General features: G+C 39.7%; 1 protein-coding gene across 1 annotated transcript; it reads right to left on the bottom strand.

The window, feature by feature from the left end:
• Positions 1 to 3471: 3471 nt before the first annotated feature.
• Positions 3472 to 21319, bottom strand: tmlhe (trimethyllysine hydroxylase, epsilon). The gene is made up of 7 exons (XM_034099379.1): positions 21058 to 21319; positions 20252 to 20428; positions 5094 to 5373; positions 4855 to 4974; positions 4534 to 4770; positions 4161 to 4299; positions 3472 to 3987 (listed from the first exon to the last, which is right to left on the bottom strand). Exons 1-7 carry the CDS (start codon positions 21212 to 21214, stop codon positions 3856 to 3858), a joined length of 1242 nt encoding a protein of 413 aa, XP_033955270.1. The 5' UTR covers positions 21215 to 21319; the 3' UTR covers positions 3472 to 3855.
• Between the last annotated feature and the right edge of the window lie 571 nt (positions 21320 to 21890).

Genomic DNA, 21890 nt, shown 5'->3' with positions numbered 1-21890 from the left:
TGCTTACCGTTTTCATACTTTATATATCTTAGCATATTCATACACACTGTTCATACTGCTCACAGGCTGATATCTAGTGTATTCATACCCCACTGTTTATTCATCATTCAATTCATTCTGTATTGAATGATGATGGACATTACTTTCCACTTCACTGCTTGTTGCACCTGGTTAGAAGCTAAACTGCATTTCGTTGTCTCAGTACCTGTAATATGTGCAATAACAATAAAGTTTCTCTTTAAGTTAAACCAAATCATTAAAATAAAATCTATTGTAATGTAATGATTTGGTTTAACCTTATTTATTGAATACATCATTTAAAATGGCAAGATTAAATCAATTTCCGCGATTGCAAACCCAGCCAGTCAAGCCGACTCCGAGTCCGAGCTGTCCGACTTAAAACGAGCTTTTTGACACCTCCCCCGGCTGCGATCGGCTACTCTCGTCTACTTTCGAGGCGAGCCGCAATGTATCTCAAACAAGCCTAACAACTTGTGTCTTACTTTTAGGCTGTCTGGAGGTATGGACAGCTATCAAAGCTACTAAACATCACATTAACAACGATGTACAAATGACAGTCGGAGACAAATACATATTTGAAATGATTTATTCACGTTTGCAATGTTTTGAACAGACATCCCCAGTCACCTCATTGTCATGTTGTAGTCCTCGCTGTACGCGTCCGGATATCGGCATCGCAACCACAACCTCACACACTGATACTGAATGTGCATCAAAGTGTTCCTATGGAGCCAAATATACCAAAAGATAAATGTAAACAACAAAAGAAGCGATCGAAATGTGTATTTCCTGGCTATTCGACAATGGCTCCTCAAAGTACACGCCCCATTCCTACGGTTAACGTAACGTAACGACTTCCCCGGTGTAACCAGTTAAACGGTAACACCGGTACCGAAGTGGGCCGGTCGGATAAGTCACTAGCACATCCCCCATAGGCGGCGCGTGAGGCTCAGGTTTGAGAAGGCTAAATAACGTATTTTACCTGACGCTGCCCGCCTCCGGCGTCTATAGCAAAGAGATCAACTCAGTGTGCGGAGTTTAAATCTCTCAAGTCATATTACAGGATAAAGGAAATACAGTTTAAACTGCCGTATGCAGAGAAGACGCCGACGTGTCGCACTTATCATTCATATTACATCATCAATCAGATCATGGATCATATAATATCATAATATATCATATATTTCTTATCTGAGTCAGCTTCTCCAGCCTCATCTGGCCGTGCACTTACAGTGTCACATACTGGATGCAGAAGTATTATTTTAAGCAACACATTATGTTGACGAAACACTCGAGACAAATGTAATTAAAGTCAGATCCACTCGTGTCTTAGACGTGAACGCGCTCTCAGCTGGAGAGAGAAACCCTGGCTTGATTTACCGAGTTGATAACCAGCGTCGTAGGACCGCTTAGCGAGATCTCGTTTGTTAGTTTGTTGTTGTTAGTTTGTTTGTTACTCAAACATATCGAGGGTCTGTTGAACTGGCTTCGTAGTAGAGGGCACAGGTGGCTAGCAGCGCTAAGGTCAAAGACACAGACATTATACATTATATTTGTATTTTACCAGGATGCAGTGACACAAATATTTACATATTTACATGTACTATCTACAGCACCCGCCGCCCCTGACATCCCCCACTCCCCCCGTTGACAATTTACTAGCGGTACCGAAGTGGGCCGGTCGAGAGTCCCGGGATGATTTTTAGTCCCATTCCACCACTGGCTACATGACCATATGATCGCCCATATTGACGCACCTCATTCCTAAACTTCTAACAAACAGATACAACATAAACCGATCCTTCAGCCTCATGAACTCTCAGACACGTTCACAATTAAACTGTCATCGCTGTCTGAGCTTGCTGCTGTGTGCACCATCGTGCGTTTACATGCAGATGCTGGGATCCTGGACGGTGCAGCTGGAGCGCTGTGCCCGCAATGACGTCACCCATCATTTGGCGGGACTTGAAGAATCCGCGAGAAGATCCAGAAAATTGTCAACATTGAAGGGCAGATTAATGGTTATCAAAGTACAAATATCCAAAATCAGTTCAGTAACGGTTTTCAAGGGGACAATATTTACTCAAATTGATGGGTTTGGATGATGGGGGAAAACCGTGTCACAGGCTCTTTAAGAGGAAAACTTCATGATATAGGTCTCAAATAATAAATAAAAACTAACTAAAATACTGGCCGTCAATGTTCTCATAATTTGGAGATGACTTTAAGTTTGCTAATTGAAAGATATTTATTAATGAATTCGTTTTGACAGTAGTTCTAAAACTCATGTTCAAATAAGACAACTCGCAACACTGTATGCACACTCCTAATTTCTGTAAAATACAATAACCCTATAATTGAAATTTGGATGCAGCTTTCTGGCATAAAATTGTAACTTGTTACTCATTTTGTTATTTTGCTGATTTGCTCCAGACTAGAATTTCTCCACAACTCCTGGAAGGATTGCCATGATATTCTCATGGTCCAGGGGATGACTTGTAATAGCTCTGGTGATGCTTAACTTCTCATCTTGTGCCATCAAGTCAAAAGTACATAAAACAACTGATATTCCCTTAGCTATTGCTATCGTTTTGTGCTGATATGTTGTAACTTATCTAATCATATGTGCTGATTCCAGGCCCATCACTCAGTGAGAAGGCCTAGAACTGCGGCAAAGGTACAGTCAGGGCAAAATAGACTTGATTTGATATCAAACTCCTACATTCATTGTAAAGAAGTAAAGTCATTGGTGAGTGAAAAACAACTACATTTTTTAATATTTAGTAGCTTTGTGTTGATGGTAAATTGACAGTAGCCTTACTGTGTGCTTGTATGCTTTCTTTGCACGTGTAATGTGTTGGAAAGCATATAACAACTGATGGGCTTATCAATGGGCGGGCCGCGGTAGCTTATACATAGCTTGTATTGCATTAATGGATGGTGCTAGCATGCTCTGTCAGCATGTCTCACCGTCAGGATGGTGTCAGAATGTCCAGTTAACCAATGATTTATGTTCATTTGAGCCTTTTATTTGGTGGCATTGATTATTACTTTCTGGGTTTCATGATGCGTATTGGTTGCTAAACTTTTTCTCTCCAATCCCTGTAAGTATTTGGTGCCTGTCAATGGTTGTTGATATTGTGTGCATGTCAATGGTTGATGTTGATTTAATTTGCTGTTAAATGTTTGTGTTTTACTGCTTCTTCCAAATCAGTATATTAAGCTAGGGGTTGTTGCAGGCATTCAGCAGTTTTGAGATCCCACTGACAGAAGCATAGATTGGCGCCTATGACTGAATTGATACAGTCTGATGGGTAACATTACTGTCCTAATTACTTTCTTCTATGCTCCATTTAATGTGATCATATGATGTATTGATAGAACAATATCAAGCCGTTTGAGAACTTGTAACAGTTCCAGTGTGATTCAGGAGACATTCAAAAACACAACAACAATCAAACATTTATTACAAGTGTGAATGGATTCAGAAGGCTCTCAGTGGAAATGTAAAAACTACCTCAACCTATAGTTGTAATACCCTAATTGATATAGGATAGACTGATCAGAAATCAGTTAAGTTGTATTAAACAATAAAACATATTGGAGTACCAACCGTCAAAACAGGCAATTGATAGCCAGTTAAATTAATCGCCTATCCTGAAGGTTGTTACAAAGTTGGGTTGATGTCAACTTTGTAGCAACTGACTTGATGATTCGGCTTGAATCACTTTTCTCCATCTCTCTATCACTCAGAAAGGATCTGGATCATCTTAACTCTAACTTGCATAGGCTAACTGATAAGGCACAGCGGTGAAGAGGTCTTGATGTCCAGGATCAGGCCTGCAGACCGAAGACGCGTGCAGAACTCAGGACATCATCTCTGGTCAGGTAGCATCCGCACAGCTGCCTCAGGCCGGTGAAAGAGTCCCTCCCATGCATGACCCGCCAGTTGTCAATGAAAATCACCTAACGAAGAAAAGAGAGTCAAAGAATCCTTAGATTATATTGCTAATAAAAAGCAATTACATGAAATACAGCGACATCATCAAACTTGAGAAAGCACAAAAGGCATAAGAAAATATCAAGAAATAGCAAGTTTGGTTGTTTATGACCAAATTGCAAACCAACAGCTTTCTTACTTTTCCCGGAGTCAGTTTCACCCACAGCTCATTCTCTGGTCTCCTCAGTTCATTTGTCAGCTCTCGATGTGCCACGTACCATCGTCGAACAAGGTCGTGGGGCACTATGTTTATCACAGATCGGTCATAGTTGTTGTATCTGTTGGAGAAAGGACACAACAATTTAATATTTCCTGAAAGAACACAGTAGAAAAATAACAATACAAATGACTACAGAGGTTTCTTTAAAGTGTGTCTATTATTAAGGCACGGGAAAATATGAGTAATTAAATAGTGAGACATATGAAGCTTTACCTCTACATTAAAACAATGAAATTGATCCACTTCTGCACAAACATGAGTAAAATGTGGTTATACTTTAGCACCAACATACCGAATTAGGTACATTTCATCGTTCCAAGGATAGACGTTGAGTACAGGGCCGATGCCTGTCATGTGGTTGCGGTGGTTTTCAGACTTTTCAATGTACTCGTGTCTGATAGGCACTTTGGCAAGCAGCTCAAAGTTTTCAGGAGACTGCTGGCGAACTTTTTCAGCAGCGTAAAACCCATCCACAAGCAATGTCCTTCCCCCAGTTCCTTCATGCTTGAGACAGTGGAAAACCTGGATTCTGTATCAGCAATCAGCGGTAAAAAAATTAGACTTTCTTGGGCTTTGTTTTTAAGATATATGAGCTAATCTCTGCTGTACGTACCCACAAGGTTCCTGAAAGTAGGAGGTGTCAGTGTGACGGTCCAGGCCCAGCTGGCTATAGGCACTATCTCCTCTGGAAAAATCTGATGTAAAACACCACATTCTTCCATATGTAGTCTCCCTTTTGTATAAGTTACACAAAAAAACACAAATTCAAATTGTTAGCGCAGCATAGATGCTTCAGAATGTCATTTCTAAGATAACTTTCACAAGAAAAGGCAAAAATAAAGTACCTAATACCTGATAAGACTGACTCTCTGGGTGACTGCCTCTGTGGCTTCGACTGTAGCAGGGACATCATCTACAAAAGCGATCCCATACAGAAGATAGTTTTGAAGAAAGTTCTTTACTTCATCGTCACAACTCATAAAGCTTTTCCATTTTGCAGAGGGGATGTTGGCCTTTTTGTAGGTGTCTGAATTCCAGAGGATGCGTGGCTGGATGGTGCTTTGCTTATTTTTTTCGTAGCTGTTCTCAGCTAGCCAGCTAAGGCTGTACTTTGAGACATGACCTCCTGGCCCTGGGATACAGAAATGGGAAAACATTAGGTACACTTAAAATAACATTAGATCAGTGGTGTGTTTTAGAAACATTTGTGTTGAAAAACTCTTAACATCACGTAGATCCAGTAACTGGCCGCCACAGGAGAACCTGCCTTATTACCTACCAGCTAATTCATGTTCAATCAGAGAGATAGGTTGTTGTGCTCCCTATCTCTGTTTCTTATCTAATAGACCTGCTCGGGTCTTGATAGATTGAGTGGGGAAGTTCATGAGATCTTTCTAGAGGGTTATCAAGAATAACTTTTATCCAATGACCTTTTCCCTCTCTGTCTGTGTCTGTGTATTCTCTTGTTCCGATTAACCCAGACAAATATTTTTTATTGTTTTGTATCTATATCTACGCCGGGATCCGGAGTCGAGGCTGATCCTCTTGCTGTAGTCCTGTGTCTTGGATCCTCTATCCCGAGTACTGGATTAAGTCGTGGTCTTCGGGTCATGGCTGAACCTGTCTCTGCGGTCCTGCCTTGGGTCTCGTCATGCTGCTTCCCTGATGGCTTCCACAGGATTGTAGCTGACATCCTCGTGGATTCATCTTCTTATTACAGACACATGCATTTCCTAACATTCGGTCTATATGCTGTAAAATGTATTATCTCTTCGATTTACACACGGCATCTATTGCACGTCTGTCCGTCCTGGGAGAGGGATCCCTCCTCTGTTGCTCTCCCTGAGGTTTCTCACATGTTTTCCCCCCTTAAACTGTGGGTTTTCTCTGGAAGTTTTTCCTTGTACGATGTGAGGGTCTAAGGACAGAGGGTCTAAGGATAGAGGGTGTCGTTTTTCTCATACTGATATTCTGAACAATCTGTGCTGTTGTATTTGCTGTAAGGTGTCTCTACTGTAGGCTATTTTTATTATATGTACAGCACTTTGGCTCGACCAAAAATCGTTTATAAATGTGCTATATAAATAAAACTTGATTTGATTTGATTCAATCAGTTTACCTGCCCATTCACTGGGGTCTTCCAGAAGAGGCTATCTTGAAAGTTGTTAAAACTTACAATAGTAATGTTGGTTGTTTACACTGAAAAGACTGAAACATTGACTTTAATTACATGTATTATGTCAACAAACTTCACAGAACTGTATTAGGTTAGTTGAAAGCAATAAGGTTGAACTTAATATTGTTGCTTCCAACTAACCTAATACAGCTATGTGAATTTTGTTGACATAATATATTATGGTTTTTCAGTGTATATTAATTGTTGTCACTGGTTTTCAGTGTTGCTAACTTGCCGCGTTTTTTGCTAGACTTTTGAAGCTAATGCTGTTTACTACTTTCATTGGAAAAGAGTAATAATAATAATAATACATTTTATTTCTATAGCGCTTTTCTTGATCCCAAAGACGCTTTACACTTGGGAGGGAGGGTAGATAAAAAAAAGTAGAAAAAAAAAAGTAGGCAATAACGCTGGATTCTTAGGTTGGGTCATTTAAAAAAAATGTAGCTACTCTTGCTGGCTTCATTAAGCATTCATACCCTAGCTTTAAATGCTATGCATGAGCTGAGTTTGACTCATCGAAATAAATTACTAAGGAAAGGTTAAAGTGGTAATAGACACCATTGATATTTTATTTACTGGTGTGTCACATTTGAAGTCAGAGAAAAGCATTATTACTAATAATAATAATACATTTAATTTGCAAGCGCTTTTTCAGGTGCTCAAAGACGCTTTACAGTGGTGATAAAACGAGATAAGCATAAGACAAAGGGGACAGCAAACAAATGTGGAGTCGGGTGAAAATGTTACGGTTTCTAACATAGGTTTAACCAGTTTTATTTTGTTTCTGTTGAGTTTAAATGTAGTGGGTTTTACAAAAATCAGCAAGGTACAATTAGAGTTGTGGCCTTAAAGAGAGAAAATAATACATTTTGATTATCGTCAACATTTCTTTAGATTTTATTTATTATATATTGACCTTGCATAGCGTTACACTAGAAATGTGTCAAATGAGTCTGCCCACACATGTTTCTCAAGAACGAGCCAGTTAATACCCGTGACTACTACAGAGTCATTTGTCCAAGCATTGAATGCAGATTTTTACATTCCAGTGAAAACAAGAGTGAAATGTCATAAGGCTATTTGTCCGCTGGGAAATTGGTTTATAGGGAACTACTTTAAAGGCTGTGTTCGAGCTATATTTTGATTTATATTATTGAAAAGTTAAACATTTATTTTCTGGTTGTTTTTGTTTACAGTGAATGTTATTAATTGTTATTATTTAAGTTAGTTAAAGTAGTGTTATGCTTTTATTTTTGAAGGTGTATTTTGGCACTCGGTGATTGGGGCACTCGGTGTAATTGTATATATTGGAGACAGGGGGTGGTGGGAGTAGAGCACCAGTATGGCATATGGTTTTTACCAGGGCAAGTAGTAGGAGGCCACGGGAAAGGCACAGGGAAAAAGGGTTAAACCTTTGTTCTTTGCATATTATTATAGGAATAAAATGCACAGAAAGGACTCTTGCCTGGACTTGGATCATTGACACTGCGTAATAACCGCTAACTGGAGCCTCAGCGGCTGTTTTATTTGAGTTACATTCCTGGTTTATTTCTTTATGATACTGGCCTTTATCGGTTGATTGAGTCATTCTTAGCCATTACATTGTTAAATCAACTTTAACTCCATAATGATAAGTTTAAGAAAAAGTACCACTTGCCACTTTGTGTGCGAGTAAACGTTTTGTTGTGTAAAATGCACACAATAAGATGAAAATGATAAAGACGTTAAAGTAACTCAAGTATTTGTATCATCTTGAATATAATCTCTTGGCTCAAATCTCTGTCCTCTCCTTTTGTCAAGTAGTCTCACATTAACCTATGTACTGTGGTACATCAGGTCGTAAAGGATTACAGAAAAGCTCATAAAAAGCTTGCCATCTACGGTTTATGTACACATACAGCAGAAAGATACGATCTGCATGCTACCTGAGTATCCATGAGGGCCTTTGCACCGTTGAGATTGAGCATTTAGCTAATCAAGTCTGTGAGGGCAGATGTTGATGGATAGGATGAGCTCACCCAGACTCAGCTGACCTTGAATATTCTAGAGGGTTATCAAGAATAACTTTTATCCAATGACCTTTTCCCCCTCTGTCTGTGTCTGTGTATTCTCTTGTTCCGATTAACCCAGCCAAATCTTTTTTATTGTTTTGTATCTATATCTACGCCGGGATCCGGAGTCGAGGCTGATCCTCTTGCTGTAGTCCTGTGTCTTGGATCCTCTATCCCGAGTTCTGGATTAAGTCGTGGACTTCGGGTCGTGGCTGAACCTGTCTCTGCGGTCCTGCCTTGGGTCTCGTCATGCTGCTTCCCTGATGGCTTCCACAGGATTGTAGCTGACATCCTCGTGGATTCATCTTCTTATTACAGACACATGAATTTCCTAACATTCGGTCTATATGCTGTAAAATGTATTATCTTTTCGATTTACACACGGCATCTATTGCACGTCTGTCCGCCCTGGGAGAGGGATCCCTCCTCTGTTGCTCTCCCTGAGGTTTCTCACATGTTTTCCCCCCTTAAACTGTGGGTTTTCTCTGGAAGTTTTTCCTTGCACGATGTGAGGGTCTAAGGATAGAGGGTCTAAGGATAGAGGGTGTCGTTTTTCTCATACTGATATTCTGAACAATCTGTGCTGTTGTATTTGCTGTAAGGTGTCTCTACTGTAGGCTATTTTTATTATATGTACAGCACTTTGGCTCGACCAAAAATCGTTTATAAATGTGCTATATAAATAAAACTTGATTTGATTTGATTCAATCAGTTTATCTGCCCATTCACTGGGGTCTTCCAGAAGAGTCTACCTTGAAAGTTGTTAAAACTTACAATAGTAATGTTGGTTGTTTACACTGAAAAGACTGAAACATTGACTTTAATTACATGTATTATGTCAACAAATTTCACAGAACTGTATTAGGTTAGTTCAGGGGTCGGCAACCCGCGGCCCTTTAAGCCCTCTGCTCTGGCTCCCTTGAGCTTAGACACAAATAAGAAGGAAATAAAATAAAAGTATTTGTAGGACTATTTATATTTTGTTGCATGGTTGAAAATGTTTCGTATCTTGTATTTTGAGGTGATACTGTGACACATAAATAAAAAACAAAACGGTTTTAATTAGGTCAACTAAAATATGCGTCACATCCTGCTACGGTCCCGCGCGAGCGCCTTTTCTTGGAGGCGAATAACCCCCGGCTCGATGAGCGAACTATGGATAAATCATAGAAAAGTACCGGAGGAACACAGGATTTCATTCTGCGTGGACAGAGTTATCTGCTTTCACAGCAAACGATGCTGGTTTACCGGTATGTCTGATATGTAGAGAGAAGTTGTCAACGGTGGTGCAGCCTTTATGTATCGAGGAACAACACGGGAGAGGAAGACAGCTGACGATCTTCAGTCATAATTCAATGAGGTATGTAATTTATTTCAGAAAACACTTTTTGTTATATTCCATGGAATGCTATTAACGTCCCGATAGCAATGAATATATTAAATGCTTTGACAATAAATACATACAAAAATTAATCTGTGGAAGCCGTAGCGCTGTAAAAAGCACGACCAATCATCTGCCTCGGCCCGGCTAAAATAACTGGATGGCCTACCTGCCTGTCAGCCTTCCATCTGTGCACAAACTTATCTCGTGCCCTCATTGGTCATGTGCGTGTTCGTGTGTGTTGGAGGAGGGACTCTGTAAGAAAGTCTGAAGGAAGAGGCATATTTTTTCCGGTTGTGTATTTTCAAATTCTAGCGCACTCGAGCTGGTTTCTCCATTCTTACCTTTAACTCTTTTTAGGGTGCAGATATATGTTTTATTTATTTCAAAGTGGGCCCATTTTAATAATATTTTTTTTCCCTTCAAATGTGCAGAGGACTCCCCCAAGTGCTGTGTTTAATTTATTTTAAAGTAGCCCTGTGTATTATTTGTAATTCTCCTTATAAGAGTTCTTTGTTTCTTATTAGAGGTTAACAGTTTTATATCATGTAATAAATAGCCTAATAAATGCAAAAAAACTGTAGTTTTTGTCTGATATAACAATAAAAAACTATGAAATATGTTTTGCGGCTCCAGACAAAAAAATGTTTTAGAAAAAGGAGCAAAATGGCTCTTTTGGTCAAAAAGGTTGCAGACCCCTGGGTTAGTTGAAAGCAATAATATTAAGTTGAATAAGGTTGAACTTAATATTGTTGCTTCCAACTAACCTAATACAGCTATGTAAATGTTGTTGACATAATACATTACGTTTTTTCAGTGTATATTAATTGTTGTCACTGGTTTTCAGTGTTGCTAACTTGCTGCGTTTTTTGCTAGACTTTTGAAGCTAATGCTGTTTACTACTTTCATTGGAAAAGAGTAATAATAATAATAATAATAATAATACATTTTATTTCTATAGCGCTTTTCTTGAACCCAAAGACGCTTTACATTTGGGAGGGAGGGTAGACAAAAAAAAAGTAGGCAATAACGCTGGATTCTTAGGTTGGGTCATTTAAAACAAATGTAGCTACTCTTGCTGGCTTCATTAAGCATTCATACCCTAGCTTTAAATGCTATGCATGAGCTGAGTTTGACTCATCGAAATAAATTACTAAGGAAAGGTTAAAGTGGTAATAGACACCATTGATATTTTATTTACTGGTGTGTCACATTTGAAGTCAGAGAAAAGCATTATTACTAATAATAATAATACATTTAATTTGCAAGCGCTTTTTCAGGTGCTCAAAGACGCTTTACAGTGGTGATAAAACGAGATAAGCATAAGACAAAGGGGACAGCAAACAAATGTGGAGTCGGGTGAAAATGTTACGGTTTCTAACATAGGTTTAACCAGTTTTATTTTGTTTCTGTTGAGTTTAAATGTAGTGGGTTTTACAAAAATCAGCAAGGTACAATTAGAGTTGTGGCCTTAAAGAGAGAAAATAATACATTTTGATTATCGTCAACATTTCTTTAGATTTTATTTATTATATATTGACCTTGCATAGCGTTACACTAGAAATGTGTCAAATGAGTCTGCCCACACATGTTTCTCAAGAACGAGCCAGTTAATACCCGTGACTACTACAGAGTCATTTGTCCAAGCATTGAATGCAGATTTTTACATTCCAGTGAAAACAAGAGTGAAATGTCATAAGGCTATTTGTCCGCTGGGAAATTGGTTTATAGGGAACTACTTTAAAGGCTGTGTTCGAGCTATATTTTGATTTATATTATTGAAAAGTTAAACATTTATTTTCTGGTTGTTTTTGTTTACAGTGAATGTTATTAATTGTTATTATTTAAGTTAGTTAAAGTAGTGTTATGCTTTTATTTTTGAAGGTGTATTTTGGCACTGGGTGATTGGGGCACTCGGTGTAATTGTATATATTGGAGACAGGGGGTGGTGGGAGTAGAGCACCAGTATGGCATATGGTTTTTACCAGGGCAAGTAGTAGGAGGCCACGGGAAAGGCACAGGGAAAAAGGGTTAAACCTTTGTTCTTTGCATATTATTATAGGAATAAAATGCACAGAAAGGACTCTTGCCTGGACTTGGATCATTGACACTGCGTAATAACCGCTAACTGGGGCCTCAGCGGCTGTTTTATTTGAGTTACATTCCTGGTTTATTTCTTTATGATACTGGCCTTTATCGGTTGATTGAGTCATTCTTAGCCATTACATTGTTAAATCAACTTTAACTCCATAATGAAAAGTTTAAGAAAAAGTACCACTTGCCACTTTGTGTGCGAGTAAACGTTTTGTTGCACACAATAAGATGAAAATGATAAAGACGTTAAAGTAACTCAAGTATTTGTATCATCTTGAATATAATCTCTTGGCTCAAATCTCTGTCCTCTCCTTTTGTCAAGTAGTCTCACATTAACCTATGTACTGTGGTACATCAGGTCGTAAAGGATTACAGAAAAGCTCATAAAAAGCTTGCCATCTACGGTTTATGTACACATACAGCAGAAAGATACGATCTGCATGCTACCTGAGTATCCATGAGGGCCTTTGCACCGTTGAGATTGAGTATTTAGCTAATCAAGTCTGTGAGGGCAGATGTTGATGGATAGGATGAGCTCACCCAGACTCAGCTGACCTTGAATATGCAGCGCCACACTGTGTGTATGCCAGTGTGCCCACAGGAGTGTATGCATCATCCACTGTCTCAGGGCTGACAGCTACCCATTTGTCAGTTTATGTAAGATTCAGTGCCACTCTTGTGCATAAATAAAAAACCCTGTAATGGCCCAGCAGCCCACAGGGAGGCATCAGTCCATCTTAAGGACAACCCCAAGTGGCATAAGCCAGACAGACGCCCACAGCCAGAGAGCATGGGCAACTATAAGCTGCCAGGCTCTCACTGCACTGCTATGCTATTAAAAGCTTATAGTGGTGCTATCTCCTTTCCATATTTTGTGCTTGCCATAGGCCTGTCAGGATAACCACTTTTGTTAGACGATATATTGACCCAGAAAGATTGTTCATATTTTTCATTTTAAGACCATTTTAATGCCAGTGATATAATGAGTCTCTCAAAGCCAAATGTTCACTGTGCCAGTCAGTAAAAGATGTTGCAAATCACCGTTAACTGATAGAGATTTATAAGTGAAAAGAAATCAGAGTACATAAAGATTTATTTAACCGTTCATATATTTTTATCTGTCCCCTTTCATTACCTGACCATACCCTAAGGATTTACTGACAACATAATGAATGTTTACACTATAAGAAGAATGCCATCACAAACTCTTCCATGTGAAGAGAACTTTACATTATGTGTGATGATGGTGTGCTCTATTTTTCACTCTTTAGTTTGAAGCGAGTAATATACAAATAATACCTTTTCATTTCATTCAGTGCATTAGCACGGACAAACGCTCAATTCAGGAAAACGGAAAGGAGTACCAGCACGGAATTAAAGCAATGTACTGCTGTGGACCAGGGCTGCAGCAAAATGTGTTTAAGCCACCTTAAGATATCAATATACGTTTATGTGTATGATATACATTTTTCAGTGCCTGTTCTTTGCCATTCCATTGACAAAAACATTGATTTTCCATAGCAGAACACAGAAGTTACTTGTATGGTCGGTTGCTTGTTTTGTGTTATTGTGTGACTATGGATTGCTGTTTAAACACAAAAAGTCATGCATAACAGAAACAAATCACCAGGGGCCTCATTTATAAAGGGATATACGCTAAAAAAAAAAAATGGCGTACGCCAGTTTCTACGCAATGTTTGCGATTTATAAAATACTAACTTGACGGGAAAACGTGCAGTCCTCCCCGCAAACTCTAACCCATGCGTACGCACTAAGCACAGAAACGGGACAGACGAGAAACTGCGACATCGTTGGCAGAAGGAAGAATGGAGAGAAATATGTGGAAATAATACCATAAATAAAATGTTACCTCTCATTTATCATATGAAGAATTCATTTTCAAACATTGATTAAAGCCAATCTTAAAATGATTAAACAAACGCCTGATTGAGACTCCTCAGTGCACACAAAAACATAACTTGGAGAAATAAATAAATACGGATATAATATCTAATATGTTATTTAAAACCACCTCGAATATGTTGTGTTAATGTTATGAAATGTTTTCTCATAAATGATGCGGTTTTGCATTTCTATAGGTTGTACGAGCATGGTTTTATATACTATCATGTTTAATCATGTTTTATGCCGTTTGCTAAGACTTGATAAGTCGCTCGTAAAACACAGGAGGTATGGAAACTAAGAACACCATATGTGGTAAATTGTACAGCTAATATAACGCAACACATTAGTTGTATTTCCTCTAACTGGTGGATATAGAGTTGCTGGGGAGGGGGGGGTTGAGATGCACAGGCTGCAGTGGAGACGCTGCGCCCAGCTGATCGACAGCTGGGACACAAACCACCAAATACGAAAACATAATTCAGATCCAGTCGTCATGACTCCACTCCGGAGGGATTCCCCGATCATTTCTTACAGTCTCTCATCAAGGGGGTGTCTCCTGTCCCCGGTACAAACACACCGCCTGAGGAAGGCTATGTGTATTTATTTTGTCATTAACCTTTTTCGGACCACTTATTTATTTATTTTGGTGACGATCCGACCTCCATGCTGCTACTCTGGTTCAAACGGCATCCACCAAACAATGTGATTTATCTCCACCTCCCCAAAATAACCAAAATCTGACACGATGTGAGATGTCTTTTTTAGCCGTTCTGTCGTCATTTCCTGCGATCTTCTTCATAAAGTCAGTCAGAATGAACGAATGAATGGGCGTTTCTTTGACTATTTATAGGCAAATATGGGCGTTACGTGAAGCCCGCAAAAGCGGCACCGCATTTCGAGTCGATTGTGATTTATAAAGGGAAACCGGCGTAGGAAGTGCTGTACGCACTTTACTCGCCGGTACGCAATGTTTGGTGAATCGGAAAATGTCGGAACATTTCTGTACCTATTTTTTGGATTTCTACTACGTAAGCAACCTTCCCACGTGAATCCTACACGGCGTTATAAATGAGGCCCCAGGTCAGGGCAGCATGTGACCTGCAATTTCTGTGTTCTGCAGGGTAAAAATAATTTATATATACAGTCTATGGGTAAAATGCATGTTTTTGTCAATGGAGTCTGTTAGATTACCGCTTCAGTTCCTCTTCATTTAGGGCTGCAGTTGCAAGGTAAAACTGTGGAAATATTCAAAATATAACATTAAGTGTGACTGAACACTGAGACTTTCAAGATGCACTTTATTAGTCAACTTAAGGTAAATCATTGAATCTGACCTAAGGTTTACATGTTGTAAATGCCATGTTTCATAGTTTAGTTTCTTGGTGATTTTCTTTAATTGTTTTGTGAGGTCCGAGGTTAGGCCAGGTTAGTTTGGGGCCTCTTCATTAAACATAATTTATAACCAAGAACATGCACTATATAAGCTCAAAGTGAACTCAAATATATGCAGCGTTTGACACAAGAACCCAAGATTACTACCTTAGATGGTATTTGACCTGTTCCTGTAACAAAGGTGCAATGCATCAGTGGACCAGGTATATCTGACTGGGGCCCCTGGGGGTCTTGTGCTTGTTTGGCATCTACCCTAAACTTCATTACAGTGTCATTACAATGCCTTAAAGCTGGGCAATATAGAGAAATAAAAATATCACAATATTTGTGTCCAAAAACCTCAATATCAATATTACAACGATATTGTAGGGTGCAGAAATGATTACAAATTACTTTACTTGAATGCAGCCTTTAAAACCAATTAGAAACTACCCATACTGGCATCTAACTATATCAAAATATAAGACCATACCTAGTCTCATATCACAAAATCAATATAATATTGATATATTGCGAAGGGCTTCAGTGCATTTACTTTGGATTAGTGTTGCACGGTGTACCGATACTTGAAAGGTACCGCGATACCCTGCCGTTAAAAACGGTACGATTCCTCCGTTTCATTAGTATCGGTACTTTAAGAATGACGGGGAAAAGTACTCCGGTGAGAAAGCGCCGTTTTAATAATAAGAGCCGTGTGTGTTCAGCGCTCTGCTTCCATTCCCTGCACTGCAGCCGTGCCTGCAGTGCCGCCCCTCTCAAGCACGCTCAAGTGCCTCCCCTCTCTCATGCACGCGGCCACGCGCTAGCTGCCAGAGCATGTGAGAAAACGAGAAGCATGGCTGCAAGTGGGAGTGCAACTGCCGCTGCGCCTCGGTTTGTTGACAAAAAAGACGCCAGAAGCTAAATTTGGAAGTATTTGAGCTATATCTCTGACAGTGAGGGCAAGCCTATGGACACCACGAGGCCTGTCTGTGAGAAATGTTTTAGATCCCTGCAAACCAAGGGAGCCAACACATCAGACTTGGCTAAGCACCCGCCGACCGGCATCCAGAGCTGTTTAAAGAATTTAAAGATAAACAGGTTAGCGAATGTGATAGATTAGGGGTTCCCAACCTTTATTGTGCCAAGGACCGGCAGATAGGCTACATTAAAAAAAAGAAGCGGACCGGTTGTCAATTTTAACTGATTTTAATATTTACTCACCAGCAGGTAGCAACAGAGGCTAATTGTAGCCTATGTAACAGCCTTAACAAATAATAGAACGATGCATCCAAAACATATTAACAACGTTTAAAAAAAAAAACGGTGTCGTTTTTTGGTACAAAAACGGAAAACCAAAAAAACCGACGTTATTCAGTTTTTAAACCAAAACGGGAAAACAGATAAATCAACGTTTTGGTTTTGTTTGTATGATTTACGGATAATCCAGTGATGGGAAAACGAGGTGTGTGTGTGTGTGTCATTTGTTTTCAGAAGATATTATGATAGTGACGTTCCTTCCGGTGCACGTCCGACAGCATTTAGCACTACATCGAGATTAAGATTAAACTAATTTATTTTGGGAACACCCGCATATAGGCTACCTATGGAGTTAGCCAGATGTGTGTAAATTACTGTTCATGGTCATTTGAAAACAAATGCCGGTGTTGGACACACACACACACACACGCACACATCATGCGCCTTGGTGACTGGATATCTCCTTCATAAAACTAATAAAAGGGGGAGTAATCGGGCAGTGTGTGTGTGTGGTGTGTGTGTGTGTTGTGTGTGTGTGTGGTGTGTGTGTGTGTGTGTGTGTGTGTGTGTGTGTGTGTGTGTGTGTGTGGTGTGTGGGTGTGTGTGTGTGTGTGTGTGTGTGTGTGTGTGTGTGTGTGTGTGTGTGTGTGTGTGTGTGTGTGTGTGTGTGTGTGTGTGTGTGTGTGTGTGTGTGTGTGTGTGTGTGTGTGTGTGTGTGTGTGTGTGTAGCAGCCTGCAGTCACTCGCTGTTCTGATGAAGGTAAACACAGCGAAGGCGGTGCGTAAAAAGGCACAGCTCTCGGCGCGCTGGTGCTGCACTTCTCAGAAGCGGAGTTACACGTCCCGCTGCCTCCTGATGCTGCCTGCAGCCATTTCATGAAGTGAAGGAGGTTTTCCTTCTATAAAACAGCTGCGGGCAGCAGATACCGTGAGAGCAGGCCCGGTTATACGGGGGTGCATAAGGGTGCATTGCACCCTCAGTTGAGTCGTTATGCACCCTCATTTGAAAAAATAAAAGTAAAAAAAAAAAAAATTAAAAGTGAAAAAAAATGTAAGTGAAAATTATTACATTTTGCCTACTATTACTAACAATAGTAGTAATAATAAGAAGAATAATAAGAAGAAGAAGAAGAAGAAGAAGAAGAAGAAGAAGAAGAAGAAGAAGAAGAAGAAGAAGAAGAAGAAGAAGAAGAAGAAGAAGAAGAAGAAGAAGAAGAAGAAGAAGAAGAAGAAGAAGACTATAGTAATAATAATAATAAAATAAATTGTAATTGTGGTTGAATAGTATTGTCTGCTGCATTTATTTGATCAATTTAAACGGTAAGTAACGTTATGTCAGGTGCGCGTGACCTGTGCCGCTGCACATTCATCATCTGCAAGGTGCTTACACAGCAGTCAATGATGGATCAGAAAATGGTTAAAACAACCAGCCCTTATCGCCAGCATACACTGCATCTACTGCAGGTAATAACAGTTCAGATCATGGGGACATTACGTTACTGTCGTGGACACTAACGTCCTCCTGTCCGACTCGCCGGCTTTGCCCGCCTCGCCCACAGAGGCGGAGCAGCCACAGCCGTCTTCGTTACCCCAAACACCGCCACCCCTCGGCGGCCCGCAAGTGCCAGAGGACCTCTGCAAAACAGAGCCTGCCCAGGTATATTTAAAAAAGTCCACAACTCGCCTGTACAGTGGGGTAAGGCGCTCATTTTGCAGCTCATGGTTTCAAAACAGAGATTGGCTGGAATATTCATGTAAAAAAGATGCCATCTTCTGCTATGCATGTAGACATTTCGGTTCAAGTAAGTCAGATGCCTTCACCACAACTGGCTACAACAACTGGCGCCATGCTCTTATAGGCTATGTGATAAGGGACTGGGAAGGCATGAATCAAGCAAAGAGCACATAGATCCATAGATCTCTTAATGTTGCTCTCAAAGTGCACCAGATTGATGGTTTTAACTTCAATATTTAAAAAAAAATCTTCCCGGGGAGCATGCCCCCGGACCCCCCCCAGAGGAGGTGAGGACCCCCATAGAGGGTGTTAGATACAATCCCCACTTAGAAAAATAGCACTTTACCACTGCACCCTCTCTAATCTCAGATGCACCCTTAGTCATTTTGTTCTGGAACCGGGCCTGCGTGAGAGTCCCGGACATGAATTCATAGATCAAGGCAGACTGGTTTACTCTCCTGTTTTGCCAATCCGGTGCTTAAAGGTGGGGTAGGTAAGTTTGAGAAACCGGCTCGAGATCGCTAGAATTTGAAAATACACAACCGGAGAAAATCTACCACTTCCTTATAGAGCCCCTCCTCCAACACACACGAACGCGCACATGACCAATGAGGGCACGAGATAAGTTTGTGCCCCGATGGAAGGCTGACAGGCAGGTAGGCCATCCAATCGGATTGGTTGTACTTTTTACAGTATTACGGCTTCCACAGATGACATTTTTTTATGGATATTTTGTCAAAGCACTTAAGATATTCATTGCTATCGGGATATTAAGAGCATTCCATGGAATATAACAAAAAGTGTATCTCGAGCCGGTTTCTGAAACTTACCTACCCCACCTTTAAACAAAGGCAAGGCAAGTTTATTTATATAGCACTTTTCAACACAAGGCAATTCAAAGTGCTTTACAAAAAAATGAAAGACATTAAGAAAATGGCATTTAAAATCAGTCATTAAAAAGAAAAGCTAATAAAATAAACATATAGCTCTACACCCCTGGCCGACATGTCCTTAAAATGAAGTCCGAGTTTGAAATATATCTCAAATAATGTATGCACTGCCATTTCCCCACATAAACATAACAGTCTGCAATTAAACGGTTGTCTCCTGTGCGCTCCACTTCCTATTTGGCGCACCGGTAACTTTCTCGTGCGCACAAGAGGCTGAGACCAGCCGCCGACTCCCTCGGAACATCATAAAAGCCATTTTCAACGGTTATCTGGTGAAAGATTAACTAGGCTACTGGATTAAATAATATGACTGGTAGGCTATAGGTGCGAACATTAAACACTTTTTGAAAAAAATATTATGATAAAATATTTTATATATTTATAATTCTGCAAATATTACGATAAACTCACAGCTATTTCGCGGCCCGGCAGTAACACCGGGCCGCGACCGGGGGTTGGGAACCCCTGTGATAGATAACATAATTACATCATGCTCAAGCCCATGCCCTCAAATCTAAGTCAAATAAGTGTCATTTATTTTGTGACAAACGAACGTTTTCGTAATTTGACGAGGCAATTAATGGCAATGATAACTGTCTAATATGGCTATCTTTTTAGCTAACTTACCAATGTGGCTAATATCTGCAATATACATTTTGTCAATAATTATTTATATTACTGTACTATTACATGTTAATAAAATATTAAAAAAATTATATTTTATAAAACAAAAAAGTTTTTGAGATGATGCTTAATTTTATTTAATATGAATTATTGTCATTTATTTTGTTTATTGTTCTCATTGTTTAAAAGTTTGTGTTATGGTTCTGGTGTGAAATAAAGCACAATAATTACATTTAAGACCGTTTCCCTTTTTTTAAGAAAAGTATCGAAAAAGAATCGGAATCGCAATTCTTGACTTGGTATCGGTATCGAAACCAAAATGTTGGTATCGTGACAACACTACTTTGGATGAGGCGTACACACTGCCACATAACTTGAAAATGATTTAAAACACTTTGGGCATTCTTTTCCTGACCAGACTTGTATTTTGAGATGTTTGGTTTGGTAGAACTGTACTCACAGGTGAGGACCAGATGGCCGTCTTGCACAGTTGTGTTGTCAGGGCGGATGGAGAGGTCTATACTCGCAGTGTCCAGGTTCCTCTGGTTAGTGCTGGAGTTGTAGGAAGCGTCAGAGCGGCAGTGATCCCTCAGCCACACGTAGTTGAACCACATCGGCGCCCCTCCATAGTTGACCTCTGGGGGTTTCATAAGCATGAGTTTAATGTTGAGTTTTGCCCAGTGTTGTAAATTAACTAAGTACATTTACTCAAGGATTGTACTTAAGTAACATGTTGAGGTAGGCTACTTGTGGTTCACTTGAGTATTTAAATGTTTTGCTACTTTGTCCTTCTATTCCATTACAATTCAGATTGTACTTTTACTCCACTACATTAATTGAATACCTTTAGTTACTTTGCAGATTTAAATTAATGATGTGAAATGTAATCAACACTTAAATAACACTTTAGACACCTGAAGTGAAATTCACATTCTACCCTGCAGTATACAAAGTCATTAAAACTAGCTACACCTTTACCAGCTTTGATAAAAACATTAATGCATCAATAATTACAATATAAACATATAATACGTTTTATTCTGAAACTGCATGAGTACTCAACTTTTGGTACTTTAAGTATGTTGATGCCAATACTTTTCTACTTTTACTTGAGTCATATTTTAAATGCAGGACTTTTACTTGTAGCAGAGTATTTCTACACTCAAGTACTTCTACGTGTACTAAAGTACAAGATCTGAGTACTTTTTCCCCCTCAGGTTTTGCCCCACAGTAGCTTATGTATTAATCGTGTTACACTAAACTCACCGAGACAGTCTTCGAGTGACCGAATAGTTGCATCGCACGCAGAGCTCGCGCTGACCAGCGTCTCGTGCCTCCACAGTGGCTGCTTGTTTTTGACTGCTGACAGCAGCTGAGCCTGTTTCAACGCGGGTCGCAATATCCTATGTAACATGACAGACATCGTCAACACACGTGTGTTATGAAGAAAGAAGTACAAACCCCCAGACTAGGGTTGCCAACCGTCCCGTATTAGCCCATGGGAGACGACGCTGAAGTTGGCTTCCGATTCAGAGCATCCGATTAGGCAGTTAAGGGGAAAGTTAAGGGACATTTAATTTACAGCGCTGAGCGAACAATCCTCCGTGTTTTAACCTCTTAAATCGCTGCATAGCCGATTTATTTGGACTGGATTATCCCAGAGAGTTTAAAGATTCTTTATAACACAGTTTGAGATTTGTGAAACCTTTAATACATTTGTGAAAATACAAAAAGTGAGATTTCAGTGCTTTTTTCACATGTAGACCAGATTAGACCAGGTCCTGATCTAAAACCACTAGACCTAGACTCATCAAATCTGGACTGGATTATCCCAGAGGGTCTAAAGATTCTTTATAACACAGTTTGAGATTTGTGAAACCTTTATTCTATTTGTGAAAATACAAAAAGTGAGATTTCATTGCTTTTTTCACATGTAGACCACATTAGACCAGGTCCTGATCTGAAACCACTAGACCTAGACTCATCAAATCTGGACTGGATTATCCCAGAGGGTCTAAAGATTCTTTATAACACAGTTTGAGATTTGTGAAACCTTAATTCTATTTGTGAAAATACAAACAAGGGAGATTTCAGTGCTT

The sequence above is a fragment of the Pseudochaenichthys georgianus genome, chromosome 14 (genome assembly GCF_902827115.2).
Source record: "Pseudochaenichthys georgianus chromosome 14, fPseGeo1.2, whole genome shotgun sequence".
Taxonomy (NCBI): domain Eukaryota; kingdom Metazoa; phylum Chordata; class Actinopteri; order Perciformes; family Channichthyidae; genus Pseudochaenichthys; species Pseudochaenichthys georgianus.
Note: the sequence above shows the minus strand (reverse complement) of the source record. Positions and strands in the feature narration are given on the sequence as shown.

Excerpts from the sequence above, each read along its gene's own strand:
- tmlhe (XM_034099379.1), bottom strand. The coding sequence starts at position 21,214 with ATGTCTGTCATGTTACATAGGATATTGCGACCCGCGTTGAAACAGGCT. Across the intron at positions 5,374-20,251 it reads CGGCCATCTGGTCCTCACCT|GGCCAGGAGGTCATGTCTCA; the intron begins GTGAGTACAGTT and ends TCTGTATCCCAG. Across the intron at positions 4,300-4,533 it reads GATGAAATGTACCTAATTCG|ATACAACAACTATGACCGAT; the intron begins GTATGTTGGTGC and ends TTTCTCCAACAG.